This window comes from Taudactylus pleione, unplaced genomic scaffold (genome assembly GCF_031769625.1).
Source record: "Taudactylus pleione unplaced genomic scaffold, aTauple2 ptg001574l, whole genome shotgun sequence".
Taxonomy (NCBI): Eukaryota; Metazoa; Chordata; class Amphibia; order Anura; family Myobatrachidae; genus Taudactylus; species Taudactylus pleione.
The window spans coordinates 299,722-326,198 of NW_028285971.1; the positions used below are offsets into that span (position 1 = coordinate 299,722).

Below are 26,477 nucleotides of genomic sequence, written 5' to 3' on the forward strand. Positions count from 1 at the left end.
TTTTTTTTTCCCCCCAGGAAATTACGGTTTCACGGAAATTGGGGGTACGTTAAAATGGGTGGAAGTATATTTTCATGTCGTAAAAACACAATTTTAAAAACCGTTAAAAAAACGCCTGCTGCGACCGCGTGCGATATTTAAAAGACTTGAAGGATCCATACCGCCCATCAAAAAATTTCAATACGTTAAAACCATTTTCAGTTATTTTTTTTTCACCCAAAATTTGCACGGTCGTTTTTCGCCAAAGTACGTAATTTACAATTTTTTTTTTCCCGGTAATATCCGGTTGGGAGTATAGGAGCCATGTATGATGGTCTCACATGTAGCACTCCCTGACAAAAGCCGGAACTCCTGGCAACAGTTACAGCTCCTTCCGAAAGAAGACGACAGGGCTGAGATCTAAACCTTTAACCCATCTGCTGCTAAGGACCAGTGGGACTCATCATAAGCACTGCAGAGGAGGAGAACTTACCAAAATCCCCACTCAAAACACTGCACACAGTTTTGGAAGCCAGGAAATAGGGGTGAGAGTATTAAAATTTACCAACCTGGTACCCACAGACTCAGAAGTAGGGAGTCCCCTCTATCTAATGATGTGGCCCCTGATCAGTTACTCTCTGGTGATCATGTCTAATCACCAGAGAACATCCCTTGCACTGCAGAAATCATTATAAATTACAGGGATGTTGGAATATTTCCCCCCAATCCTATATTAATAGGGAGAGACACAGCATCCATAAATATAGCACTAGGGAGAGAAACAGCACCCATAAATATAATACCAGGGAGAGACACAGCACCCACAGCTATAATACCAGGGAGAGACACAGCATCCATAAATATAATATCAGGAAGAGATATTGCACCCATAGCTCTAATAGTAGGGAGAGACACAGCACCCGCAGCTAAAATACCAGGGAGAGACACAGCACCCACAACTATAATACCAGGGAGAGACACAGCATCCATAAATATAATACCAGGAAGAGATATTGCACCCATAGCTCTAATAGTAGGGAGAGACACAGCACCCACAGCTATAATACCAGGGAGAGACAGCACCCACAGCTATAATACCATGGAGAGACACAGCATCCATAAATATAATACCATGGGGAGATACTCCACCCATAGCTGTAATACCTAGGACGGACACAGTAAACATAGTTATAATACTAGGGAGAGACAAAGCACATATAACTAATACCAGGGAGAGACAGCACCCATAACTATAATACCAGGGAGAGACACGGCACCCATAGCTATAATACCTAGGACAGACACAGTACCCATAGTTAGAATACCAGGGAGAGACAAAGCACATACAACTAATATCAGGGAGAGACAGCACCCATAACTTTAATACCAGGGAGAGGCACAGCACCAATAACTATAGTACCAGGGAGAGACACGGCACCCATAGCTATAATACCAGTGAGACGCAGCACCCATACCTATAATACCAGGGAGAGACACAGCACCCATAGCTATAATACCTAGGACAGACACAGTACCCATAGTTAGAATACCAGGGAGAGACAAAGCACATACAACTAATATCAGGGAGAGACAGCACCCATAACTCTAATACCAGGGTAAGACACTGCACCCATAGCTATAGTACCAGAGAGACCCTGCTTCCATAGCTATAAAACCAGGGAGAGACACTGCACCCTTAGCTATGATACCAGGGAGAGACACTGCACTCTTAGCTATAAAACCAGGGAAAGATACGGCACCCATAGCTATAATACCAGGGAGACACTGCACCCATAGCTATAATACTTGGAAGAGACACAGCACCCATAGTTATAATACCAGGGAAAGACACTGTACCCATAGCTATAATACCAGGGAGAGACCCTGCACCCTTAGCTGTAATACCTGGAAGAGACACAGCACCCATAGTTATAATACCAGGGAAAGACACTGTACCCATAGCTATAATACCAGGGAGACACTGCACCCATAGCTATAATATCAGGGAGAGACAGCACCCATAGCTATAATACCAGGGAGAGACACTGCACCCATAGCTATAATACCAGGGAGAAACATACAGTACCCATAACTATAATACCAGGGAGATACGCTGCACCCTTAGCTATTCTACCAGGGAGAGACACTGCACCCATAGCTATAATACCAGGGAGACACTGCACCCATAGCTAAAATACCAGGGAGAGACACTGCACCCATAGCTATAATACCAGGGAGACACTGCACCCATAGCCAAAATACCAGGGAGAGACACTGCACCCTTAGCTGTAATACCAGGGAGAGACAGCACCCTTAGCTGTAATACCAGGGAGAAACATACAGTACCCATAGCTATAATACCAGGGAGAGACAGCACCCATAGCTATAATACCAGGAAGAAACATACAGAACCCATAGCTATAATACCAGGGAGAGACGCTGCCCCATAGCTATAATACCAGGGAGAGACAGCACCCATAGCTATAATACCAGGGAGAGCCATACAGTACCCATAGCTATAATACCAGGGAGAGACGCTGCCCCATAGCTATAATACCAGGGAGAGACAGCACCCATAGCTATAATACCAGGGAGAGCCATACAGTACCCATAGCTAAAATACCAGGGAGAGACACTGCACCCATAGCTATAATACCAGGGAGACACTGCACCCATAGCTAAAATACCAGGGAGAGACACTGCACCCTTAGCTGTAATACCAGGGAGAGACAGCACCCATAGCTACAATACCAGGGAGAGACACTGCACCCTTAGCTGTAATACCAGGGAGAGACAGCACCCATAGCTATAATACCAGGGAGAAACATACAGTACTCATAGCTATAATACCAGGGAGAGACAGCACCCATAGCTATATCATCAGGGAGAAACATACAGTACCCATAACTATAATACCGGGGAGAGACGCTGCACCCATAGCTATAATACCAGGGAGAGACACTGAACCCTTAGCTATAATACCAGGGAGAGACACTGAACCCTTAGCTATAATACCAGGGAGAGACACTGAACCCTTAGCTATAATACCAGGGAGATACACTGCACCCTTAGCTGTAATACCAGGGAGAGACAGAACCCATAGCTATAATACCAGGGAGAGACATACAGTACCCATAGCTATAATACCAGGGAGAAACACTGCACCCATAGCTATAATACCAGGGAGAGACACTGAACCCTTAGCTATAATACCAGGGAGAGACACTGCACCCATAGCTGTAATACCAGGGAAAGACACTGCCCCATAGCTATAATACCAGGGAAAGACACTGCACCCATAGCTATAATACCAGGGAGAGACACAGCAAATGGTGTCTTTTCTGTTTATATGTTAGATACATTTTTCACCTTTTTCTTGACCAGTGACATGACTCCGATGCGGGTCAGAACCTGCTGGCGAGACAGCCCTTCTCGAGGAACTCCATCTGCAAAGGTCTCGGATCCGTCGGCACCCGGCTCGCAGAGATGTCTCATGAACAGAGATACGTAGGCTCTAAGGTGCAAAAGAATCAGAAAAGCCGGTTTTCAGTACTCTCTCATTACACCTCACCCCACCCTTATCCCAGCGAGCTGCAAACAGGCTTCAACATAACGAGCTGGATTCCCCCAATACGGCCGCGTCTAGTGATTTTTTTTTTGCAGACTGCAAAGAAAACACAAGTTGCGCTCTGCAAGAGCTCCGCATCAGCCTCAGTGTGTGCGCAGCTTCCGGCCAGCCGCTGTGGGAGGTAAAAGTGACTGGAGGAATAATTAACGCTGCCCAAGGATAGAAAGCAGAGGTACCATGCTATGGAGGATGGCGTACCCCCGGAAGGGCAGCGCAGAGAGGGAGGAGTTGGGACGTCACTTATGTTTATAAAGGGCCCCGGGCTCCTGCAGGCACCTCTATACCCCATGGTTCCAGCGTCCCCCGAAACAGCCGAAGGAGAGACGCCATGACCCTTATTATGGCCAAATCTACGATCAGCTAACAAACATATTGCACACATGGGGCCTCATTCAGAGCGGCACTCAATCCGCCCGCACTGCTGGCGCTCACGTAGACACAGCGCACGTAGGACCTGATTCAGATATGGACGCAATGCCAATAATTACGCAGTTTGCCATCAGCCGACTTCGAATGCATCGCAGTCACGATGCGTACGTGCCAAGGTACCTTAGCGATGCTGCTAGCAACGAGGATCGCTTGGGAGGCGGTTAAGGGGAAGTGGCGGCAAAAACGCAAACGTGCCTCAGCAAAACAATGCGATCCCGTGGCGACCATTCTGCGAGACCATAGGGATGGTTGATTATGGAAGGATCTGCGAGCGCCGCTGCGTGTTTGTAAACAGTTGCTTGCATCTGAGACAGCTTCACATTGTTACTCTGCAATTGAGGTTTAAGTTTGGAGACGCCCCTCCCACATCTAACTCTCTGCACATGTTACCTCTGCCCCCCCTGAGGTGCACCATGGTCTTACCGAGGTGCAAAGTTACTGGCTTATTGTGCTTTGCTTCCAGCTGTGTATCAGCCTCAGAACCCGGCTGTAAAGTCTCTGTCACACTGCCCCCTGCTGTGCAACAGCAGAATGTACAGCAGCAAACGGTGGAAGCTATGACACATCAGGAACAGGTCAGCTGCTATATAATAGAATCCATGTTACACAGTAAGCCCGGTATTTCTGCTTCCCCATCAGACATGCCACAGCATCCTGACCCGCCCAGCCTGTACAGTGCCAGTGTGCCACCTCTGACGTCTGCCAGCCTGTACAGTGCCAGTGTGCACCTCTGACATCTGTCCTGCACCGGGCAGCGCGTATAAAGACACTGCTCTCGTCTCTCCGGCTCCCCCGGCTGGATGCAGAGTATAATATGGGTCTGTGTGAGGGAGGAGGTAAGGGTCTCATTCACCACCACCAGGAAACAGACCAGGAGTGACCAGGCAGGCGTCAGATGAGTAAGGGCGTCATCACCTGGGAGCGGAGGCATTACAGTGCCCGCTAATACCAGGCTGTACTGTGATCGGCATGGCAAGTCTTACTTACAGCAAGTGACTGTGTACCGGTATCTGTGTGTTGTATACGTGTACTGATGCACCGGTATCTGCGCGGGGTACAAGTGCTCTGATGTACCAGGGTCTGCGCAGTGTACAAGTGCTCTGATGTACCAGGGTCTGCGCAGTGTACAAGTGCTCTGATGTACCAGGGTCTGCGCAGTGTACAAGTGCTCTGATGTACCAGGGTCTGCGCAGTGTACAAGTGCTCTGATGTACCAGGGTCTGCGCAGTGTACAAGTGCTCTGATGTACCAGGGTCTGCGCAGTGTACAAGGGCTCTGATGTACCAGGGTCTGCGCAGTGTACAAGGGCTCTGATGTACCAGGGTCTGCGCAGTGTACAAGGGCTCTGATGTACCAGGGTCTGCGCAGTGTACAAGGGCTCTGATGTACCAGGGTCTGCGCAGTGTACAAGTGCTCTGATGTACCAGGGTCTGCGCAGTGTACAAGTACTCTGATGTACCAGGGTCTGCGCAGTGTACAAGTGCTCTGATGTACCAGGGTCTGCGCAGTGTACAAGTGCTCTGATGTACCAGGGTCTGCGCAGTGTACAAGTGCTCTGATGTACCAGGGTCTGCGCAGTGTACAAGGGCTCTGATGTACCAGGGTCTGCGCAGTGTACAAGTGCTCTGATGTACCAGGGTCTGCGCAGTGTACAAGGGCTCTGATGTACCAGGGTCTGCGCAGTGTACAAGGGCTCTGATGTACCAGGGTCTGCGCAGTGTACAAGGGCTCTGATGTACCAGGGTCTGCGCAGTGTACAAGGGCTCTGATGTACCAGGGTCTGCGCAGTGTACAAGGGCTCTGATGTACCAGGGTCTGCGCAGTGTACAAGGGCTCTGATGTACCAGGGTCTGCGCAGTGTACAAGTGCTCTGATGTACCAGGGTCTGCGCAGTGTACAAGTACTCTGATGTACCAGGGTCTGCGCAGTGTACAAGTGCTCTGATGTACCAGGGTCTGCGCAGTGTACAAGTGCTCTGATGTACCAGGGTCTGCGCAGTGTACAAGTGCTCTGATGTACCAGGGTCTGCGCAGTGTACAAGTGCTCTGATGTACCAGGGTCTGCGCAGTGTACAAGTGCTCTGATGTACCAGGGTCTGCGCAGTGTACAAGTGCTCTGATGTACCAGGGTCTGCGCAGTGTACAAGTGCTGTGATGTACCAGGGTCTGCGCAGTGTACAAGTGCTCTGATGTACCAGGGTCTGCGCAGTGTACAAGGGCTCTGATGTACCAGGGTCTCCGCAGTGTGCAAGTGCTCTGATGTACCAGTACATGTGTGGTGTATGTGTCTGATGTACACGTGGTCTGTGTGATATACATATATGTGTACAGAAGGTTAGATCTGTATAGCACTTACTTAAACTCTTTCTCCATCTTGCCGCGCAGGTCTCGCACCAGCCAGTGTGTGCTAAAGGCGTCTTGGGGCGGCATCCCCCAGCGCATAACGGCGTTCAGGAAGGCCTTCCGCTGCCGCGTGTTGAACCCCAGAACCTGCCAGAGATAGAAATAATGTTCAGGGCATGCTTATATCCAATCATCTATCCCTAGAGGAAGAAGCTATCTCACAATTAAGCCACAATTAAGATAGATCCTGGTCCTTAGTTGCAAGGGAATCGGTATGAAATACCAGCGGCCGCATGGTTCGATTCCCGGCAGCGTCAGCCCGACAGCTGAACAGATCCCGGCAGCGGCAATACCGATCGACCTAAGGCAAGTAATCACTAATCTAACCCCCCTAACCCTAACCCTCCTTAGGGGTTCCTAACCCCCGCCCCCCCCCCCCAAGTGCCTAACCCTAACCTCCCCCTTTCCCGCTGCCTAAACCTAAGTCCCACCCGGGGGTACCTAACCCTAACCCTCCTAAGTCCCCCCCAGGAGCCCTAAACCTAAAATTGCTGGTCGTGGCGATGAATAGAGCACGTTTGCCAGGCTCCACATCACCCCTTATATACGGCATGAAACGTATGATGATACTTTGTACGGCATGTAACAGAACACAATGCGTGTTTTGCGGTCTCTCCACTTTTTAGGCAAAGCAGTTCCCCTCCGGCAGGTAAGAATGCCGGCTTCCCAAAGACCAAAAGCAATCTGGTTTTACTACACTACGTACAAAGAGCACTGGTCAGAGGTCCTACGTCTTCCAACACACACTCTGGTTCTACCACCGGGTACTCTGATCAACGTCAACCATACCTCTATGTTTCCACCAACCCGCGCCAGGAGAGGCGGCAGCGGCTTATCCTTCTCGTTACGCAGATGCCGACGAGAGTGTCTCCGGCCTGCAGATACACAGGGAAACAAGCTGAGCAATTAGGGGGGGGTCACAAAAGGTAGCGCCCAGGACCCTGTGTTCTCTGGCCCCTCTCACCTTCTGCCCGCTCATCGAAATCTTCATCCTCTTCTTCTGAGCCCACAGAATATTCCGACTGGTTATCTGCAAAGAGAGGTCAGTGTCATTCGTTCCACTTATGGTGACGCCACAAACAGTAGATTTAAAAAAGAAAAAAAAAAAAACCAAGCCCGTTTTGGTGATACTAACAGACATAGAACTAGGCCTTCATAAGTACCCATCCGGGATGTAGTAGTCTGCACCACAAACACACACAGAAAGAAACAGGAGATTGCAAGACATAGGAGACAGAGGGCCTGATTCAGAGCCGGACGCTATTTGCGCTCGCTCGGTCAGAAAAAGGGGCCGGCTATTTAAATTGAGCGCTCGCTCTTTGCGGTCTGTTGACGCCTCTATGTCTGAGCGAGCGAACAAAACATTGCTATTTTGTAAAGACGCCCCCTGGCCGCTCGCATCCTACGTCATCTCCGCTATTTATTAGATTAATCGAGTACATCGAAAGGCGTCTGAACTGCTTGCAGTGCTTGTGGTTGGTTTTTCCTACCGCAATCATGCGACCATTTCAGGCTAAGAGACAACCAAGTAACGTGGTCGATGACGCTGCTTTGTTAATTATGCACACCCTTAAAAAGCCCGTTTTGACCTTTAAGCACGCCTGCGTTCGGATCTCCACTCCCCGTTTTCAAGCACCTTCCCCTGTCACTCAAATTAGCAGGCACTCGCTATTTGGCGAGCGCTTGATTTCCGATCGCACTGACTGGTTGGCGCATGCGCATTACGACCCATACGCAGATGTGCGAACATCGCTCGGAGCGAACGAGCGGCCGCTTACGAGCGGCTCTGAATCAGGCCCAGAGAATGAGGAGTGAGAAATGTGGATGTAAGAGAAGATGGAAGCAGTAAGGGGCAGGATTTAGGAACTCTTACCCTGATCTTCCTGTGCCGCGTCATTGTAGTTAACTTGCTTGCGGACTCTCTTTCCTTTGCCCAGGTTCCGTGCCAGGTCTTCCTGTTGCTGCTCGTAGTGGTGTCTGAGCAGTTTCTCCCAGTAATCAGGATCTACGTTCTCCTCCTGCTTAATCACCTCCCGTTCCAGCTCCTCCAACTGTGCAGAGGACGGCCGGGCGTTATACCCGCTGCAAAGTGTGCCCGCAGCACCACACACACACACGCACAGCGCCCGTGCACTCACCTTCTCCTCCTCGCGGACCACGTACTGAGCCACTTTGAAGGAGCTGAGATATTCGTTCATGTTCTGGACGTCCGTGTCCTCGGTCTCATCCTGGTTGCGGTCCAGGAGTCGCGCGATCGCCCCGTTGTCGTAATGAATCACGCTGCTGTCCTCCTCCTTGTTGTCAGCTGCCGGGAAAACAGAGAGCTAGTGACCTCCTTAATTGTTTTGTTATAATATAATTTGCATCACAAGCAAATTAGTATTGCATTTTTGTCCTTTGGTCTGTATGTGCTGTTATTGTTGAACATCATAAGCGAGAACGCTCTTTTAGGAATCACTCTCCAAATTTTTTTCGCTATTAAACTGAGCTATTGCATCGTTGCACACCTGTGCACACTAACAATATATTTAACGGGGCAAATATTATTAAATACAAAACCAGGAGTGTCTTGTATTTAGTGTTATTGCCTCTTTAAATCCAGCTGCCGAAGACGTGGCCGCTTTGTAAAGTGCTGCACAGTAAATTTGTCCCATGGTCTATTGTGGGCAGGTGGGATGAGCACTTTCCGATGGGGAGAGAAGTTATACAATCTACTCCACAATACAATACTTTACCAAAAGAGGTGCAGTCAGCGTGTGATTTCATTTCTGCGTTCTACATTCTTACATTTTTAGAGTTTGATGTCCTTATAATATAATAATAAACATTACGGGAGTCAGTAATAATATGGGCTGTTGTAGACGCTGATATACAATGTATTAAACTATATTTAATAATAATTACATTAGCTGTTGTTTCTATTGTAACTGTGTAACAAGTGAAGCACTCACCACCTGTATTCTGGCCTCCATTCCTTTCACCAGCTGGACACGGCGGTATGCGGTCATAATCCCGACGGCGGGGATTCCGGTGTTCAGAATGCAGACGCCTGAATCTCTACACTTGTCAGAATAGCGGCACCGGCATCCCGAATGTAAGTAGCGGGATTAGAGGGAGGGTTAGGGGTTAAGATTAGGCACTAGGGGGGGAGAGTTAGGCTTAGGGAGTTGGGAGGAGGAGGTTAGGTTTAGGCACCGGGGAGGGAGGTTTAGGATTAGAGGTTAGACACTAGGGTGAGGGTTAGGCACTAAGGAGGGAGGGTTAGGTTTAGGGTGCGGGGAGGTTAGGTTTAGGCACCGGGGAGGGTTAGGGAGAGGAGGAGGGTTAGGATACCGGCCGACAGGTGTTGGTATCCTAACCCTGTCGGGATTGTTGGTTTCCTAACCCTGTCGTGATCCTGGCGTCGGGCATCCCGTACCCAAACCGACAAGGCACCCAGTTGTGGCACTCTCCTGTCACCTAATGCCTGGTCAATAAGGGGCACTGGCTGAACCATGACTACAGTATAACCGATCACATATATACCTCCCTGCCTGGGTTGACACTGACCTTCAATTTCATCCTTGAATAGTTCCTCTGTCCCAAATTTTAGGATGTCATCCAGCTCCTGTTTAGACATGGAGCCCGCCTTAGATCCCAGCCCAGGCCGCACCACAAGGTGAGTCAACATCATCTTCCTCTTGGCCACCTGCGTTATCCGCTCCTCCACCGACGCTCGCGTCACGAACCTGTAGATCATCACTTTGTTGGCCTGGCCTATCCGGTGGGCACGGCTGAAGGCCTGGAAGAGAGGATGGAAAAAGCGTCCAGTCTCTACTCGCGCATAGTAACACTTAATTCACAGGCAATGCCATGCTTAGCTACCTGAATGTCGTTGTGGGGGTTCCAATCAGAATCGTATATAATGACTGTGTCCGCCGTGGCCAGGTTGATCCCCAGGCCTCCAGCTCGGGTGGAGAGCAGGAAGCAGAACTGCTGGGCTCCTGGGGCTGCAAGACAAGGACAGGGATGAAGTCAAGAGTCCGGCCAGGGGATACGAAGACGGAACAGCGACCATGTGAATAAATGCGAACGCAACTCACAATTGAACCTATCAATAGCCTCCTGCCTCAAGGAGCCAGTTATCCCTCCATCGATTCGCTCATATTTATACCCCTCAAAATCCAAAAAGTCCTCTAGGAGATCCAGCATTTTCGTCATCTGTAGGAGAATAGAGTGAGCAAAGGGGGAAGTGACAGGGTTTACAAGAACCACAAAAGTTTTCTTTTTACAGTTGCTAGATAGGACACACAGCGATCCAAGCCCCCGTCTACCACCGGCACATTGAGTCTGATTGGTCAGAGTTACAATGAGGCCGGGGCGGACGGAGTGGTAGGGACCACTTCATCCGAGCCACAGAGGGCAGCGAGATTGCCACAGAAACACAGAGAGTGGAGACCACACCTGGGAGAAGATGAGCACTCGATGTCCCTGGTCATAAAGCTTCCGAAGCATCTTATGTAGTAGCAGCAGCTTCCCGGAGGCTTTAACCAGAGCTCCTCCCTCATAGGCGCCACTCGGAAGCTTGGGAGACTCCTGAAACACAAGAGGGAGGGAGGTCATAACTCAATTCTACCTCTGTCACCCTACTAGAGGAGGGGGAGACTCATAACTCACTTCTCCCTCTGTCACCCTACAAGTGGAAGCAAATGTTTATAACTCACTTCTACCTTTGTCGCCCTATAAATGGAAGGACAGACTCATAACTCACTTCTACCTGTCACCCTACTAGAGGAGTGACAGACTCATAACTCACTTCTACCTCTGTCACCCTACTAGAGGAGTAACAGACTCATAACTCACTTCTACCTCTGTTGCTCTACAAGAAGGACAGACTCATAACTCACTTCTACCTTTGTAACCCTACAAGACGATGGACAGACTCATAACTAACTTCTACTTCTGTCGCCCTACAAGAAGGACATACTCATAACTCACTTCTACCTCTGTAACCCTACAAGAGGAGTGACAGACTCATAACTCACTTCTACCTGTCGCCCTACAAGGACAGACTCATAACTCACTTCTACCTCTGTTGCCCTACAAGGACAGACTCATAACTCACTTCAACCTGTCGCCCTACAAGGATAGACTCATAACTCACTTCACCTGTCGCCCTATAAGAAGAAGGACAGACTCATAACTCACTTCTACCTCTGTCGCCCTACAAGAGGAGGGATGGACTCCTAGCCCCCTGCTGTCTACTTCACCCTCATGAGAGGGGGGAAGGAAGGACTTATCCTTAGTGTGTGTGTTTTTGCTGGTTGCGGCAGAATCAGCAACCCTGGTTTGGTAGACAGTTGATCTTACCATTGCAGCCACAGGGAAGAGGTAAGGATGATTGCAGCACTTTTTCAGGTCCATCATGATGTTCAGCAGTGACACCTGATTCCCCCCTCCCCGGGAGTTGAGAGCCTCAAAGTTACGGGTGAGGATGAATTTGTAATATTTTCTGTGAGAGACAAGAAAGAAAAAAACATCCACATATCAGGAGACAGATTGCAGCCAACCAGAACAAATAACCAGCACGAAACAGAGCAGGAGTGAGGTCATATCAGCAATTTTCTGCTACCACTTGTTCCGCCGGCCCTTTCCCATCTGACCCACATGATTCTTTCATACCCGCTTGATCTAACCGCTTTCCTACTACTGCCCCCTATTATACCCCCTTACGTTCCCTTGTCCAGCTGACCACCCATCTTACTTCTGCATGGGGCTAAGCTCCACTCGGACAATGAGTTCTGTCTTGGCCGGCATGTTCTTAAAGACGTCGGCTTTGAGGCGGCGCAGCATGTGGGGGCCCAGCAGATCGTGCAACTTCTTGATTTGATCTTCCTTAGAGATATCCGCAAACTCCTCCAAGAATCCCTCCAAGTTGCTGTTAAGGACAAAGGTGGTCATGAAACACCATAGCGCTACAGAAACCAACCTCGTCGGCAGCAAGACACGTACTTGAACCTCACGGGGGTGAGGAAGTTGAGCAGGTGGAACAATTCCTCCAGGTTATTCTGAAGCGGGGTTCCCGTAAGGAGCAGCTTATAGACAATTTGGTATCCGTTGAGCACCCGGAAAAACTGCAACACAGGACGCAAAAGTGACACGTCCATACTCCCTACTAATATATGAACGGACATACTAAGTCTAATGATGCAACTACGGCTTAATAAGGCGGCATCACGTTTGTGGCGACAGGTCTGTACGCACCTTTGATTGGTTGTTCTTGAGTCGGTGAGCCTCATCCACCACCAGGCAGGCCCATCGAATAGATCCTAGAGCAGCCTGGTCAATGGTCACCAGCTCGTATGAGGTGAGGAGCACATGAAACTTGACTTGGGCCTGGGCCTGGATGGTGTGTGCCCGAAAGGAAAAATAACATTATCCCAAGGGAATGGAGTAGAAAGACTGAACTGCTAATTGACCAACGCACAATAAGCCAAATCCTCACCTTCATCTTGAAGGCTTTCTTCCCTCCCTTCATGACATTGTTCTGATAGGAGAACTCGTTTTCTCGGATCACAGCTCTGCTGTCCTTGTCCCCTGTATAGGTCACCACGTAGAAGCCTGGAGCCCACATCTGGAACTCCCGCTCCCAGTTAATGATGGTTGACAGTGGGGCACTAACAAGGAAGGGGCCCCTCGTATGTCCCTGTAGACAGTTAAGAGGTTAAAGTAGTCTTCTTCACCAAGGATCTTCTACATCTGGTGTCATTCAATAAATCATTTGAAAGAGCTCCCGAACTGTAGATCCATATTTCATAGCTCATCTCACCTCTCTATAAAGAGAATATAGAAACACGATGGTCTGTATGGTCTTTCCCAGCCCCATCTCATCTGCTAGGATGGTATCTGTGCCCTGTGCCCAGGAGAATCGCAGCCAGTTTAATCCCTCCAGCTGGTACATATGTAGAGTACCCCCCGTGGAGGAGACAAAGGGTGGTTGAGTTTCATACTTGACCGTAGGCTGCACACAAGAGGGAAGGAGAGTCACCACCACACTCAAGCATACGTTACATACACATACCTGGCTGGCAATCTATCACAGAGCGCACTCACGTCATTGGTGGGAGAGCTGGGTACATCATCCATGTAGGATTCTTTGTGATTCCGCTTATACTTGGAAGGACAGCAGATACTGTCACCCATGATCAGTTCCCTGAGAGAAAGAATGAGTGGATGGATGGAGGGAGCACAGAACAAGAAAGGTAAATTGCTAGCAAATTTCATTGTGGGATGACGTCAAAGTCTCTTTTATCCAGATCTAAACCGTAGTACATCTCCAAACGGTCCAACACATCTCCCATTCCTGTACCCACACCCCACCCACACTTCTCCAGTGCACATTGGTCCCTTAAGTTCTCCAGTACATAAGTCTGACCCCCACATCACCCAAAGCCACCAGCGTACAACTCTGTGGCCCTGAAATTCCCCAGTTCGCACATCTGTGACCTTTTGCATTTCCAGGTAAGTATTATGTGGCCCCCACAAGTTCACAATTAACACATCTGTGGCCCCAGTACGCCTGTACATGAATCTGGGGTCCCACAAATTCCCCATTACACACATGTACAAGGGTCCGATAAACAAGGAAGTACACACCCCTCCCAAGCCCAGTATTCAGTTTACGTGTCTATATCTACCTCCAAATCTCCAGTACATGAATCTCCGGCCCAAGTCTCCAGTACATGCACCTGTGGCCTATTATTTCCCGAAATATGTGACACATTGCTTCACGTGGCATGTGTGGGGGGGTGTGAGCATGTGTGTACCTGTGTCTCCAGTACATCTGCTTGTGATAATCATAGTCAGGCAACTTCATGTCGTCCTCTTCCCAAGTTGACTGGTCATAAGACAGGTCTCTCCACTTCACTAGGTAGCGATACGTTCCTCTCTTGTCCACACTACACAGAGAATACCTCATCAGAAGGGAGAATGCTCCCGTACCAAACGTACGCCATTAAAGAAAGCATAAAACCCTGACGTGCAAGATGAGCAAAGACTTTTTTCCCGCTGCCTGCGGGTTTTCAAAACTCATAGCAGGAGATTTTGTGTTCTGAAAATTAGTTTCACCTCATCACTAGTTGCACCAATAATTAGAAAGATACTGCAGATGCGGATAAACTTCTGAAATGTATATTGCCTACAGAATTTCCAGCGGAAAGAGGTATTCTCCCAAAGACTCTACTCAAGTGCTCAGCTTTCCCTCCTCATTACCTGTGGTTGATAATCCTCTGCAAAGACATCCATTCTGGTTTGATGCCATATCGGTAGAACCTCTCCTCCATGTCAGAGTATTCAGCATCTTTGCTTTTTTCGCTCTTCCCCTCATCTTCTCCTGATCCGTAGTCAAAAGGAGGGGGTTCATCCATGTCATTCTTCCTCTGGAAGTTGCGGTACATGACTGTGTGGAAGATCTCCAGCTAGAAGGATACCAATGATAAAAGAGTGAGGAGGAGAGCAGAGACAGACTGGTGAGTGTTGACAGAAGAGAGTATTTTTGTAATTCGTGTTACACTGCATTATTTTCATCAAGGCTGTAAGGGGACATGGCTCAGGGGTTACAATACACCCCATAAGAGGGAAAGCACTGAAAGAAAACTGGCTCATCTGTTTGTATATAGCCTGCTTCTCCTAATTTTCCACCAAGGTCCACAAGGAGAGAACGATCAGATGGACAGCCCGGCATGGAGAGAAGAGCAATAAGATGGACAGCCCAGCATGGAGAGAAGAGCAATAAGATGGACAGCCCGGCATGGAGAGAAGAGCAATAAGATGGACAGCCCGGCATGGAGAGAAGAGCAATAAGATGGACAGCCCGGCATGGAGAGAAGAGCAATAAGATGGACAGCCCAGCCTGGAGAGAAGAACAATAAGATGGACAGCCCGGCATGGAGAGAAGAGCAATAAGATGGACAGCCCGGCATGGAGAGAAGAGCAATAAGATGGACAGCCCGGCATGGAGAGAAGAACAATAAGATGGACAGCCCGGCATGGAGAGAAGAACAATAAGATGGACAGCCCGGCATGGAGACAAGAACAATAAGATGGACAGCCCGGCATGGAGACAAGAACAATAAGATGGACAGAGTAGAACAGAAGATGAGCGGTTCTGGGTGGGTTGGCCTGTGACAGCTGCTGAAGAAACAGTAAATAAAAAAATATATGTATATATAAAAATCATCTTCGGCAAGGAAACACATGCTGTGAGAAGTCACATAACAACCTTCAACGGGAGGGGAGGAATGGCCAATAATGGATAACTATCTGGAAGACATTCCTGCCAAAGGATACCTCTACAGTAACTCCCATCATATAAAACTTCGAAAACGTATGCAGAAGCGACTGCACGGCCAATCCGCAGACTTGGTCTGCCAATGCCGTAGGACACACCACCCAGAAAAGGTCCACATGAAACAAAATGAGGGGACCGATGAGACCGAGCTACAAGCTTAGAGATTCGTCTAAGCTGAGGTAATGGCTAAGTAATAACCACATTCCAAGTAAGAAAATATAAGGGAAATAAACTAAGGGGATCCTAAGAGGGTTAGGTGGATTGGGTATTCAAGGCAGCCGAGATAGGTTCCATGAAGCAAATATATATGGATCTGCATGGATGGTACAGCCTTCAGGGTGAGATCATTGTTCCCACAACAGTTATGCAGCATCTGATCATCAAGTATGGTTTGGCCGGAACGGGACAGCTGCATCAGAGAGAACCGTTGCATGCTGATAATCTAACTATAGTCCATCCGGTGGATAGCTCGAGATGTTGCCCAACCAGGCTCCTGGCAAGAGCCTTCACAAATGTCACAAGATCAAGGCCAAGATTTTGGGTTATTCCAATGGTGAAAAGGACAAGTCACAGGAGAGTGAATAAAGATGAACCATGGAAAGAAGTGCACATGGATTATCTATGGGGGTCATATATTGCCTGATGTCAAGGCATTACAAGAAATGCTTCTTATTCCATGGCCTTAAGACCAGCAACTCTAGAATCTCTTCCGTGGAAAAAAACTTGTTGAGTGCCTTTAAATCCAATATATGGAATTATCACTCTTGGGCACCAGTATAAACCTTCTTGTGCTCTGGAACCAAGCAGATGACTGCCTGGATAGGCCCATAATGGGCTTTCATATGAAATAGGTCTTTGAGAACCCGGGTTAGGAAAGATTATTCTAATAGGATTTTTTGTAACTCTTTGTAAAATCCTTTTTCAGTGGGACACTGAATACCCTCCCAGTGCTTAATCCGGGGTTGCATAAAATTGGATTTTGTAAAAATAAAATAAAAAATCAAAACCGCATTTTTTTTATTTAAATCAGTTTTTTTTTTATTTAAATAAAAAAAAATATTTTTATAAAAAATCCTAAGTAAACGTTTTACATTTTTAAATGTTTATTTAAAAAAAAATTTTTTATAAAAAATCCTATTTAAATCAAATAAATTCATTTTTGATTTATTTATTTTTTTTAAATGCAATTTTATGCAACCCTGGCTTTATCTATATGTTTTTTTGTGTTGGTTCTATGTAACAAAGCTGTCCTTATGGGAGGGAGCATTCAGTGGTAACACAAAGCATTTTATGTCCAAAACTGGCATCCATGGACAAAGTAGAAAATTTGTAAAACTTGACAAAAGCATGCACTGACGACCATGTGTACAGATGAGCAGCGGAACCCCCATGGCCCGCCACCAAGATAGTCGCCACAGATATAATGATATTAGTCTTTACATGTAAAGGGACCAGTTTACCTGCAGCGATGTAGGCCTGAACATTGAATATTTTAAAGTGCTAAAGGCGTCTCTACACCCCATATTCCAGTGTCCCCCAAATGTATGAGAGAGAAACAGAGATGCACATCTGGATCTCAAGAGATTTAAGAACCTAGGCCTAAACACACACTACATCAGGTATGTAACACCAGCTGAACGCACATACCTGTAGCTCGGTGATCCAGCAACAATGCCAGTACGACATTCCCGCCCACTTCACAAAGAACTCTCTCTCAGACCTCCCCTGTGGAGCCCGGGGAGCATCCTGCTCCAATGCCGCACTGGACGGGAGAGGAGGTGGGATCCCTTCCGGGGGGACCCCCCAACGCCAGTGCAGTATCTTCTGGACCCGACCTTTTAGCCTTGGACACTGCAAAGAAACAGGAAAACCCTTGTAAGGAGTAGTGTAACACCCTTTCTCGTTCCATGTTCAAACGCAATGCACGCCAATACGAGTTCCCAGAAAGCACAGCCACAGATCAGAGGTAGTTTCCCAAAATATTATCCACTAGCCGCGCCCATCCGCATTGCTCACCGTGCACCATGGGCAGAGCCACTCCCCATGCGGGATGTCGGGCAGTGGAGGGTTCAAGCAGTGGATGTGGTAGGAGGACACGCAGGCATCGCAGCACAACAGCTCTCCTCCATCCTTACACACGCGGCAGAACTCCATGTGATCGTCTTCCTCCTCTCGTCTCTCCCGTCGACGCTCTTCCAGCTCCTCCTCCTCCAGTTCCTTGGCTTCCCACTGAACGCCCTCCTTCTCCTGCCACAAGGAATCAAGTATATCACAAACATAACAGGACATAATAAATGGCCTAAATGGGGACTGTCTTCACTAACAAAGTAACCTGCTGATGAGGAGGAAGAAGGAATTATTTGCGCTAACCCAGAAAATCTTTTTTTTTTCCCGGCAATTCAATGGAGGAGGCAGCATTGGAGAAGGCAGCATCTATAACCTGTTGTCTGCGTCCACCAATTAAATCAGCCACAAGTATAAGATTTGTTGCAAACACCACAAAACATTTTCTAGGTCAGCTTACTGGTGAATGCAGGACATCGGGATTATGTGATGCCTTATGGGGTTGTGTCGCCCTGTGAAGCCAGGGATAAACGTTCTTTGGGTAATGCAAACCCTTTTTCAGCCTTTAATAAACTTATCACCCCTTTGTCACAGGAACAAAGTCTAGAGTGGCAGGACAACAGCCCGGTCTACGTGTCGGCGTTTCCACTTACGCAATGTGGGCAGCTCCACATGCCCTGAGGGGCTTGCTCCAATTCTGGTTCCAGGCACACGAGGTGATAGGCGCGAGGGCACGTGTCACATAGGATGATCTCGCCGCCCTGCTGGCAGACCTCACAGTAGTCCTGGTGGTCTGTCTCATAGCCCTCACCAGCAGACACCCCTTCCTCCACGGCAACTGAAATAGAATATATAAGAAGAACCATAAAAGGGGTTAAGAGATGGAAAATATCGGGAAATAAACTGGAGTAAATGAGAGGCGGAGAGATTAGCAGACAATTGATCTATACTTATCCTCTTACCAAAATGTTAGGACCTTCCAATACCACTTCTGGATGCCACTGTCCACCTACTGCTTTCCATCGACTTCCTTCCCCCTTTTATACTTTTAATCTCACCCCCCACACACACACGTTTACCTTTTTTCTTTTTTCCTGCTGGCCTCCCTCTCTTCCTCTTTATCCTTCCCGAACTGTCCGAGGGTGCGGAAGAGCTGTGGACGCTGGAGTTTTCCAAGTCAGAGGCTTCCGCGAGTTCTACTTCCTCGCTCTGCGGGAAAACAAACATCGACACCTGCTCATTAGCTCTTCGCTATATAATAGCCGCAGCAACGGAGAAATTAATAAAAAGACCAGGGATTTAGGCTGCTTAGCGACTTTACTGCGGGTATGATTTAGGCATGTACGTTCACGTCATCCCAGCTGCCATCTCGGCTAGGCAAAAAATATGCTACATTTTTGCAGACGCCAAGGATTTTATCGAGAGGTCCAACTGCGGTTTGCAAATCCAAAACCCCGGTGTATGAAGACGTAGCATTGCTCGCAGATCATTATATTATCGGAGGTTCTGAGTAAGCCTATGGTCCTGCAGAATGGCAGCCGGGAAATGAGACCTTCGGAGACACTTTCAATGCGTTCGAGATTGCGGTTGCAGGCTGTGACACACCCGGAAAAACGATCACGACGCAACTGTGTTCTTTTGCTGCCACTCCCCGTTACCTCCCACAAATGCTCGCTGACTGTCAATCACACTGCGAGTAAATAGTAGCTGCGAGCGACTACGGTAATGTACCTGTACACACGTGCCGTGCAACTTAGAGACGCATGCTCGGTTTATCGATAATCGCTCAACTGTAAATATCGGCATCCCTGAATTAGGCCCTTTATTACAGGGTTTTCACCGCTGATGGCCCAGGAGGGAATGGACCCCGCTTCTTTCTGGTCAGTCTGTCCCCCATATTTCACTTTCATCTTATTTTTAGGTCCTTCTGTTCAGCTTCTCAGTTTTTCTCCTTTCATGTTATCTCTTAGCCTGTGCTTTGTACTAGGCCTACTGGTATATGGATCTCATTTTAGTCAACATTAATGCTTCACACCAAACGCAACACCCATTCTTTTGAGAAGTTGTAGGCAAAAGGACCGCCCCAAATACTCTATCGCTGATTCAGAGGGGGCGCAAGAGCTAAATCTCCCTAATCAAAACAAGCTAGGACAAAACTTTATCAAACTCATGGGAATCACAATCAAACTCTACAAATTCTCCAAGGATGCTCCTACCCACGTTTTGGACTCATTGAACCCCAACACAAACTACATCCCACAGATTGACAATATACATTATATATCCATGCTCTTTGAAGCCTACCGCAAAACTGACTATATTTATTTTAACGCCATCATATCAATATCCGGTTGAACGCATCTGCCCACAGTATGAAGAGACCATTCCCGGGGGCAAGAGTCTGTCTCCTGATTTCCAGTCTTCTATCCTGGAACAAAAACTAGTGAAATGGCCGGAACTTTCTGCTCTGCCCTTCACATGCTCTTGCTGGTCTTTGTCATTTCCAAGGGCCTCCTGGTGCCCTTCCTGGTGATTTAGGAAAAGCTTATTTGTAATAAATTTATGACAACTCCTCAAAAAATACTGGCATCCTCAGAATAAAGCTTTGAATGTTGCTCTGGGCTTCAGCACGCTTATCAGGAGATACGCTTCCTCCAGGGTCAATGGCCCCATAATGAGGACTGAAGAGCAACAGACCCCCATGCCTCAATCGCTGTGTGTCACTGGTCATAAATGTCCAGTCTTAGATGAAGAACAACCATAGTTGAGGTAGAACTTCCTCAGCCATCAACTGAGTAACCTGAAGCACCTTTGGAGACAGTTTGAAAAGTTGTCTGGCCTAGTGATGGCAAGACTTCTATTTAGAAATTAGCTCAATTTGACACACACTCAAATGGAAATAGAAAAGTAGCATCACCGCGGAGGAAGAAAGTGATCTTTCTAAGTGACATCAAGCAAGATCACCCAATATCCTGTAATCTGGTAAGAATATCGTCCTTGTGATGAAGCAAAATATTCTGTAGGAAGTCAACAAGGTGGATTACTGATATGATCCAACCATGAGACTCTAAAGCCTAAACCATCTACAGAACAGAAGTTTGAAACGAGGATGTGCATTGAAACTTTGGACGAGGTCTGTGAGTATAAGGCTTGAATCCTCTGAAAGAAATCTCCTCCAAAGCCATAATGGCCATCATGAAGGGCCAACTGATTCTATGAAATACTTCCTCTGCATCAAGAGAAGGCACTGGAGCCGCGAATATTGGAGTTAATGGTGTAAATAAGACTAACTGCCCATCTGGTATTTTCATGTGCTTGGGATTAAAACAAATTGGTCATTGTGGACCAGCTGGAATAACACTGAGGGCCTGATTCAGAGCCGCTTGTAAGCGGCCGCTCGTTCGCTCCGAGCGATGTTCGCACAACTGCGCATGCGTATGGGTTGTAATACGCATGCGCGAACCAGTCATTGCGGTCGGAAATTGTGTGCTCGCAAAATAGCGAATGCATGCTAATTTGCGTGACAGGATGAGGCGTTTGTGGGTGGTAACAGGGGAAGGTGCTTGAAAACGGGGAGTGGTGATCCGAACGCAGGCGTGCCAAACGGTCAAAACGGGCGTTTTAAGGGTGTGCATAATTAACAAAGCAACGTCATCGGCCACGTCACTTGGTTGTCTTTTAGCCTGAACTGCTCGCATGATTGCGGTAGGAAAATGCTACCACAAGCACTGCGAGCAGTTCATACGCCTTTCGATGTACTTGATTAATCTAATAAATAGCGGAGATGACGTAGGATGCGAGCGGCCAGGGGGCGTTTTTATAAAAATAGCGACCGCATGTTTTGTTCGCTCGTTCAGACATAGAGGCGTCAACAGACCGCAAAGAGCGAGCGCTCTATTTAAATATCCGGCCCCTTTTTCTGAACGAGCGAGCGCAAATAGCGTCCGGCTCTGAATCAGGCCCTGTGTTCAAAAGTTCTGCAGTTATTTTCCTGTATATCTTGAGCCTGTGATGAACAGTAAAATAGGCCTGTAGTAGGTGCAATTAGTTGGGTCCTTACCCTAATTTCAGATTTCTATTATTTTGGCCTCAAGAGCTTGTTTCAAGAACGAATTGTCCTTCAAGACACTCGTCACAACTCACCAGAGGACCGCAGGTTGGGGTCTTGCAGGGTTCAAGGAGAGCTGCTGCGGTGGTCCGGGGGAGTGACGCTCTCGCCGCCTGATGCCTGCATGATATTGGCGCTTGGCCCGTAGATATGGGTCATGGCAGTTCGCTGCTATAGTAATCTTGAGTGCTCTGTAAGGCTGCCATTGACTTGGCCCCACAGCGTGTATACTGTCGCTGTTACACTTGCCTAAAGTTCCATCCACTAACGATGTCACCTGCCAGCTCTATATTTAGGTCAATTAGACCTAGGCCTTAGTGCTTGGATACTACCACAAGCTCCTGGTGTTCCAGTATCCTATATTTTCCATGTCCCGTTCCAGAGTTCTTTGATTAGCCTTGCCATGTACCAATATTCTGTCTGTGTTTAGACCTGCTTTGGATTTCCCCTGAACGGTGCCCAACTACCCCAGTCTTACCGCGTGCCAACCGCGGCCAGTGTTTTGTGATCCGCTACTGGATTTCCTAAGAACTGTGCCTCGCTTTACTTCAGCCTCACTGTGTGCTGACCTTGGCCTGTGTAATGTATCCACTTCTCCTACTTTGCCTCGCTTCAGCACAACCTCGCTGCTTTACGGCGTGCCTGTGTTCTGATCAGCTCCTGGATTTCCCTTGAACTGTATCTCACAACACATCAGTTACCACGGGTTGCTTCTACTCTGGCCTGCTTGAATACCGCTCCAGTTTACACATTTCTGGTCTGCCAGCCTTCAGAACCCTTTCCAATATCAAAAGGACAAAGGCACATTTAACTTTACTTGTGAAAGTAGAAGAATAAAAAATTTTGTAGTAGGTGGGCAAAACGTTAGCTGACCCCCAGGCTTTCTTGTGGTTCTTCAAGTTTTAATGTTGATTGATAAATCTTTTTATGTGATTTCTGCAGCCAACAGTTTATTTAGTGTATCTAAAAACCTGGGCAAAATAAATCGATCATGGAAGTTCGGGACAGACTCTACTGCCGGGAAAAAAGCTCATATAAGAATTTGAAGGATTCACTAGTGATATGCTTAGATGGACTACACATTTTGCTAAAGTAAAGCTGCATACGCACAACGATTTTTTGAACGATTATCGTTAAACGATATCGTTTGAAAAAATCGTTCACTTTCTGAGTCAAACGATGAACGATTATCGCGCGTTCACGTTTGTAGTTCAGCAGTCAGACTTGTCAAATGAACGATTTTCATTAAGGGAATATGCAAAAATCGATTGGAGTTCAAAAAAATCGTTCATTACACTTTAAAAAATCTGACAGATAATCTGACAGAAAATCGTTCATAAAATCATTGGTAATAAAATCGTTGTGTGTGTATGCAGCATTAGACTTAATAGCTAGAATGTTGCTTTCTCTTCGGGCTGGATGATAGCCACAGACCGCATTTGAGCACTCTTTGCAGAAGATCTGGTTGTGGCCCTGAAGTAAGTTTACATCTTGGGATCTCGATGTCTAATTGCATTTTCAGCTTAGGGATAAGGTTGGTCTTTGAGGATGTCTGACCACATTCCGGGGAATATAGAAGCATACTCAGAGCAAATTTAGTACAAAAAAAGTGAGTACAGTCTGGTGTGAAGATCATGTAAAAGGTGAATAAAAGGTTTAATTTTATGCAATGATTTTTTTTTTGACCCTCCATTCATCAAAACAAGAGTTGTTGGGTGAGTAGAGCAGACAGGGCTTTGAATTCCTTAGGTGCTACTATTGGATAAATGGTGGAAGTGGTTTAGACCTGTCCCAGTGGTTGCCCAGTGTAGTTTTGAAGGCTCCTAGTGAGTCAACTCTACACCCCCCCCCCTCCCCCCCAGTGTGTTGTGACAATATTTTGGTGAAGGCATGGAAGGACTGGGCAATGTCCAGGTTGGGGGGGTCATTCTAGGCTTTTAATGGCACCTGTTCTGTGTCTACAGGTGACACACTGGTGGAAAAATAGACTTGTAGGCATACTCCGAACAACGTAGTAAAAAGCTTTAAAACACAAAAATCCCAATACTCAAACCCAATATCACCTCACAATAGACTAAACCAAGCACATCAAAAGATTGTTTTCGCTTATCCAAACAGCAAAACAAACTTCCAGTTTGCAGAAACAGCTTCTGTTTCATAAGAACACGGTGGGGAAGGGGGGGCGTAGGGGGACACAATCCAGGCATATTATTTCCCAATAAAAAAATAAATTAAACATTTTTAAAATGTTTTTAACTTAATTTTTTTTTAAAAAAATAAAAAATTCTGAGCTTTTTTTTGGAAAAATATTAGCCAGTTTAGTGGTTAATATGCATTAACCAAAGAACCTTCCCGCATTCCACCAGCACTGGAGCACTTACCGAACTGCCAGCCTTGCGTTTAACTCCCAGCTTGATCTTCATCGGGGCGACTTTCTTTTTAGCAGCCTTTTTTTGGGGCTCAGGCTTTCGGGGGACCTTGCACTGCTTCTTGTGGCCAGGACCTGAGACAAGAGAGATAATTGTGAGATGCCGATATAGGATAGAGAGTAAGTGGGGGAAGAGGTGACGGCACTCATGCAGGGATGGGCCCATTAACAAATAGACAATGCAGAGAGTATACAAGTGGTGTTTTGCCGGGGGAAAGCTGCTCCACTGGGCTCACCCTTGCCCTCCTTGGTCTTGGCTCTGCGGATTGGCATTGCCTGGGGAACGCTGGTGGTAGAGGGAAGGTTAACGGTCACTTGTTCGGCCACTGCCGCTGCAGCTGCTGCCGCCGCTGCCGCCACTGCTGCGGGCGATGACTTGAAAGGGTTGTTGGCACTGAATTCCCGCCACTTGGCACCCAGAATGGTCATCATCTTGGACATGGGGATTTTGGGATTCTTCTTGGCAATAAGAGGCCTAAAGGCACACAGTGACAAAGAGCTATGGGTCTATCCCTTCTATCCTACACGGCACAGCATGGGCACAGAAGTCTATCCCACTAATTTTCCAGAGTGACAGAGAGTGACCGAAGGATGATTATAAGCCGGTCCCTCCACTACAGGGTGACAGAGATAAAGGCAAAGGGGGTCATTCAGACCCGCTCGCGAGCGCAGGACGCTCGCAAGCGGGTCGATGTTACCCCAAAGCGCATGCGCACGACGGAGGGAGCTCCGTCGTGCACATGCGCGACACCCGGACAGCGACAGCCAAGCTGTCGCTCCGGGTCTCGCACCAAAGGGGGCATGCTGTCGATGGTGACTGACAGCACGCCCCCTTTGGTGGCCGTGCCGGGGGCGTGGCTGCCAGACGGAGGCGTTCCCATGGGAACGCCTACCGTCTGGGTCCGGCCCCACTGACATCACTAGTGATATCAGTGGGAGTGATTTTGGCTCTGATGGAGCCAAAATCACTCCAGGGCTTGCGGTCACCGAGACCCTACCGCAGGGTCTGTCGCAAGCCCGATGGTCGCGATGGTCTTGACCATCGCGAACATCTTTTTGGCCGCTCGCATATGCTGTGGGTGGTCACCCACAGCTATGCGAGCAGCCAGGAGGCCGCTCCATTTTCAGGCAGGAGGGCACTGATTCAGAGCGAGCGCTCTGGTCAGAGCGTCCAGCTCTGAATCAGGCCCAAAGTCTGTCCCTTCCAAGCAGGTGCTTCCTAAGGCGCGTAACTGTGATCTGAATTACCTCATGAACTGGCTAAACGCCTTGTAGTTTGTCAGTGTGTGATAATCATCATCTGTAAAGACGTGATCAACGTCCTCCAGCCCCCAGCTGGCCAGCAGCACCGCCGAGGACTTCTGCTCCACCTGCCAGAATAAAATAATATGGACGCTTACTTGGATTGGTAACACGGTAAGAGCTATAAACATGTAGCGCCCCTACTCTTCCTCCCTTGTGCTGTTTTGCTCTCTGCCCAGCTCAGCATTGGTTGGAGGACGTTGGGGGACAGACCTTGCGCTCTCCAACCACCTCTTCATCTTTCTTTCGCTTCTTGCTCTTCTTCTCTTTCTTTTCTTTGTGTTTCTTCTTTCTCTTCTTCCCGTCGGTCTCGGCATCGCTGTCGTGCGAGACCTGATCTCCAATCCCCTCGTCCCAACTTAGGTCCACGTCACTGTCCTGAAAGAAAGTGTGTGAGCATACAGATCGTTATTTATTGTACTTACTTCAAGTCTTTTCTAGAAGTTCGTTGGAGAAGACTGGAACCATGGGGTATAGGAGCGCACGCCGGAACCTGGGGACATGTAGAAATGGGCAGGGAAGTCTGTGCTCCTCTCTCTCTATATCCCTCTAGCTGGGGGAACCTCAGTAATTTGTCGAACACAGCCCAAGGACAGAAGAGAGACTGAGAGGTGAATAAAGAGTGATACAGAACAAACAAGACGTCCTCCTACAATAGGCAACAAGGTGGAAGAGCATCCAATGTCCCCCAATGGACTACAAGAAAAGGATTAGATGTAAGAACAAAAATCCTGTTTTCTCTTGCATCTATTGGAGGAAAATTGGACGATGTGGATTAGCAGGTAGCACTCTGGAGTCCCTGAGAAACT

General features: G+C 47.9%; 1 protein-coding gene across 2 annotated transcripts in view; it reads right to left on the minus strand.

Moving 5' to 3' along the window:
- Positions 1–26,477, minus strand: part of CHD3 (chromodomain helicase DNA binding protein 3) — a 78,547-nt gene that overhangs the window by 30,417 nt on the left and 21,653 nt on the right. For both annotated transcript variants that reach the window (XM_088464088.1, XM_088464087.1), the window contains exons 3-29: positions 25,882–26,046; positions 25,615–25,736; positions 24,603–24,841; positions 24,320–24,441; positions 18,910–19,039; positions 18,484–18,668; positions 17,783–18,013; positions 17,414–17,617; positions 14,689–14,894; positions 14,244–14,375; positions 13,531–13,630; positions 13,247–13,438; positions 12,923–13,123; positions 12,682–12,819; positions 12,430–12,551; positions 12,182–12,355; positions 11,788–11,929; positions 10,882–11,013; positions 10,521–10,638; positions 10,303–10,427; positions 9,988–10,219; positions 8,577–8,743; positions 8,312–8,489; positions 7,403–7,468; positions 7,228–7,313; positions 6,392–6,525; positions 3,349–3,493 (exon numbers count right to left, since the gene is read on the minus strand). In XM_088464088.1, coding sequence (XP_088320214.1) covers positions 3,349–3,493; positions 6,392–6,525; positions 7,228–7,313; positions 7,403–7,468; positions 8,312–8,489; positions 8,577–8,743; positions 9,988–10,219; positions 10,303–10,427; positions 10,521–10,638; positions 10,882–11,013; positions 11,788–11,929; positions 12,182–12,355; positions 12,430–12,551; positions 12,682–12,819; positions 12,923–13,123; positions 13,247–13,438; positions 13,531–13,630; positions 14,244–14,375; positions 14,689–14,894; positions 17,414–17,617; positions 17,783–18,013; positions 18,484–18,668; positions 18,910–19,039; positions 24,320–24,441; positions 24,603–24,841; positions 25,615–25,736; positions 25,882–26,046 — 4,188 coding nt within the window. The remainder of the gene's footprint in view (positions 1–3,348; positions 3,494–6,391; positions 6,526–7,227; positions 7,314–7,402; positions 7,469–8,311; positions 8,490–8,576; positions 8,744–9,987; positions 10,220–10,302; positions 10,428–10,520; positions 10,639–10,881; positions 11,014–11,787; positions 11,930–12,181; positions 12,356–12,429; positions 12,552–12,681; positions 12,820–12,922; positions 13,124–13,246; positions 13,439–13,530; positions 13,631–14,243; positions 14,376–14,688; positions 14,895–17,413; positions 17,618–17,782; positions 18,014–18,483; positions 18,669–18,909; positions 19,040–24,319; positions 24,442–24,602; positions 24,842–25,614; positions 25,737–25,881; positions 26,047–26,477) is intronic.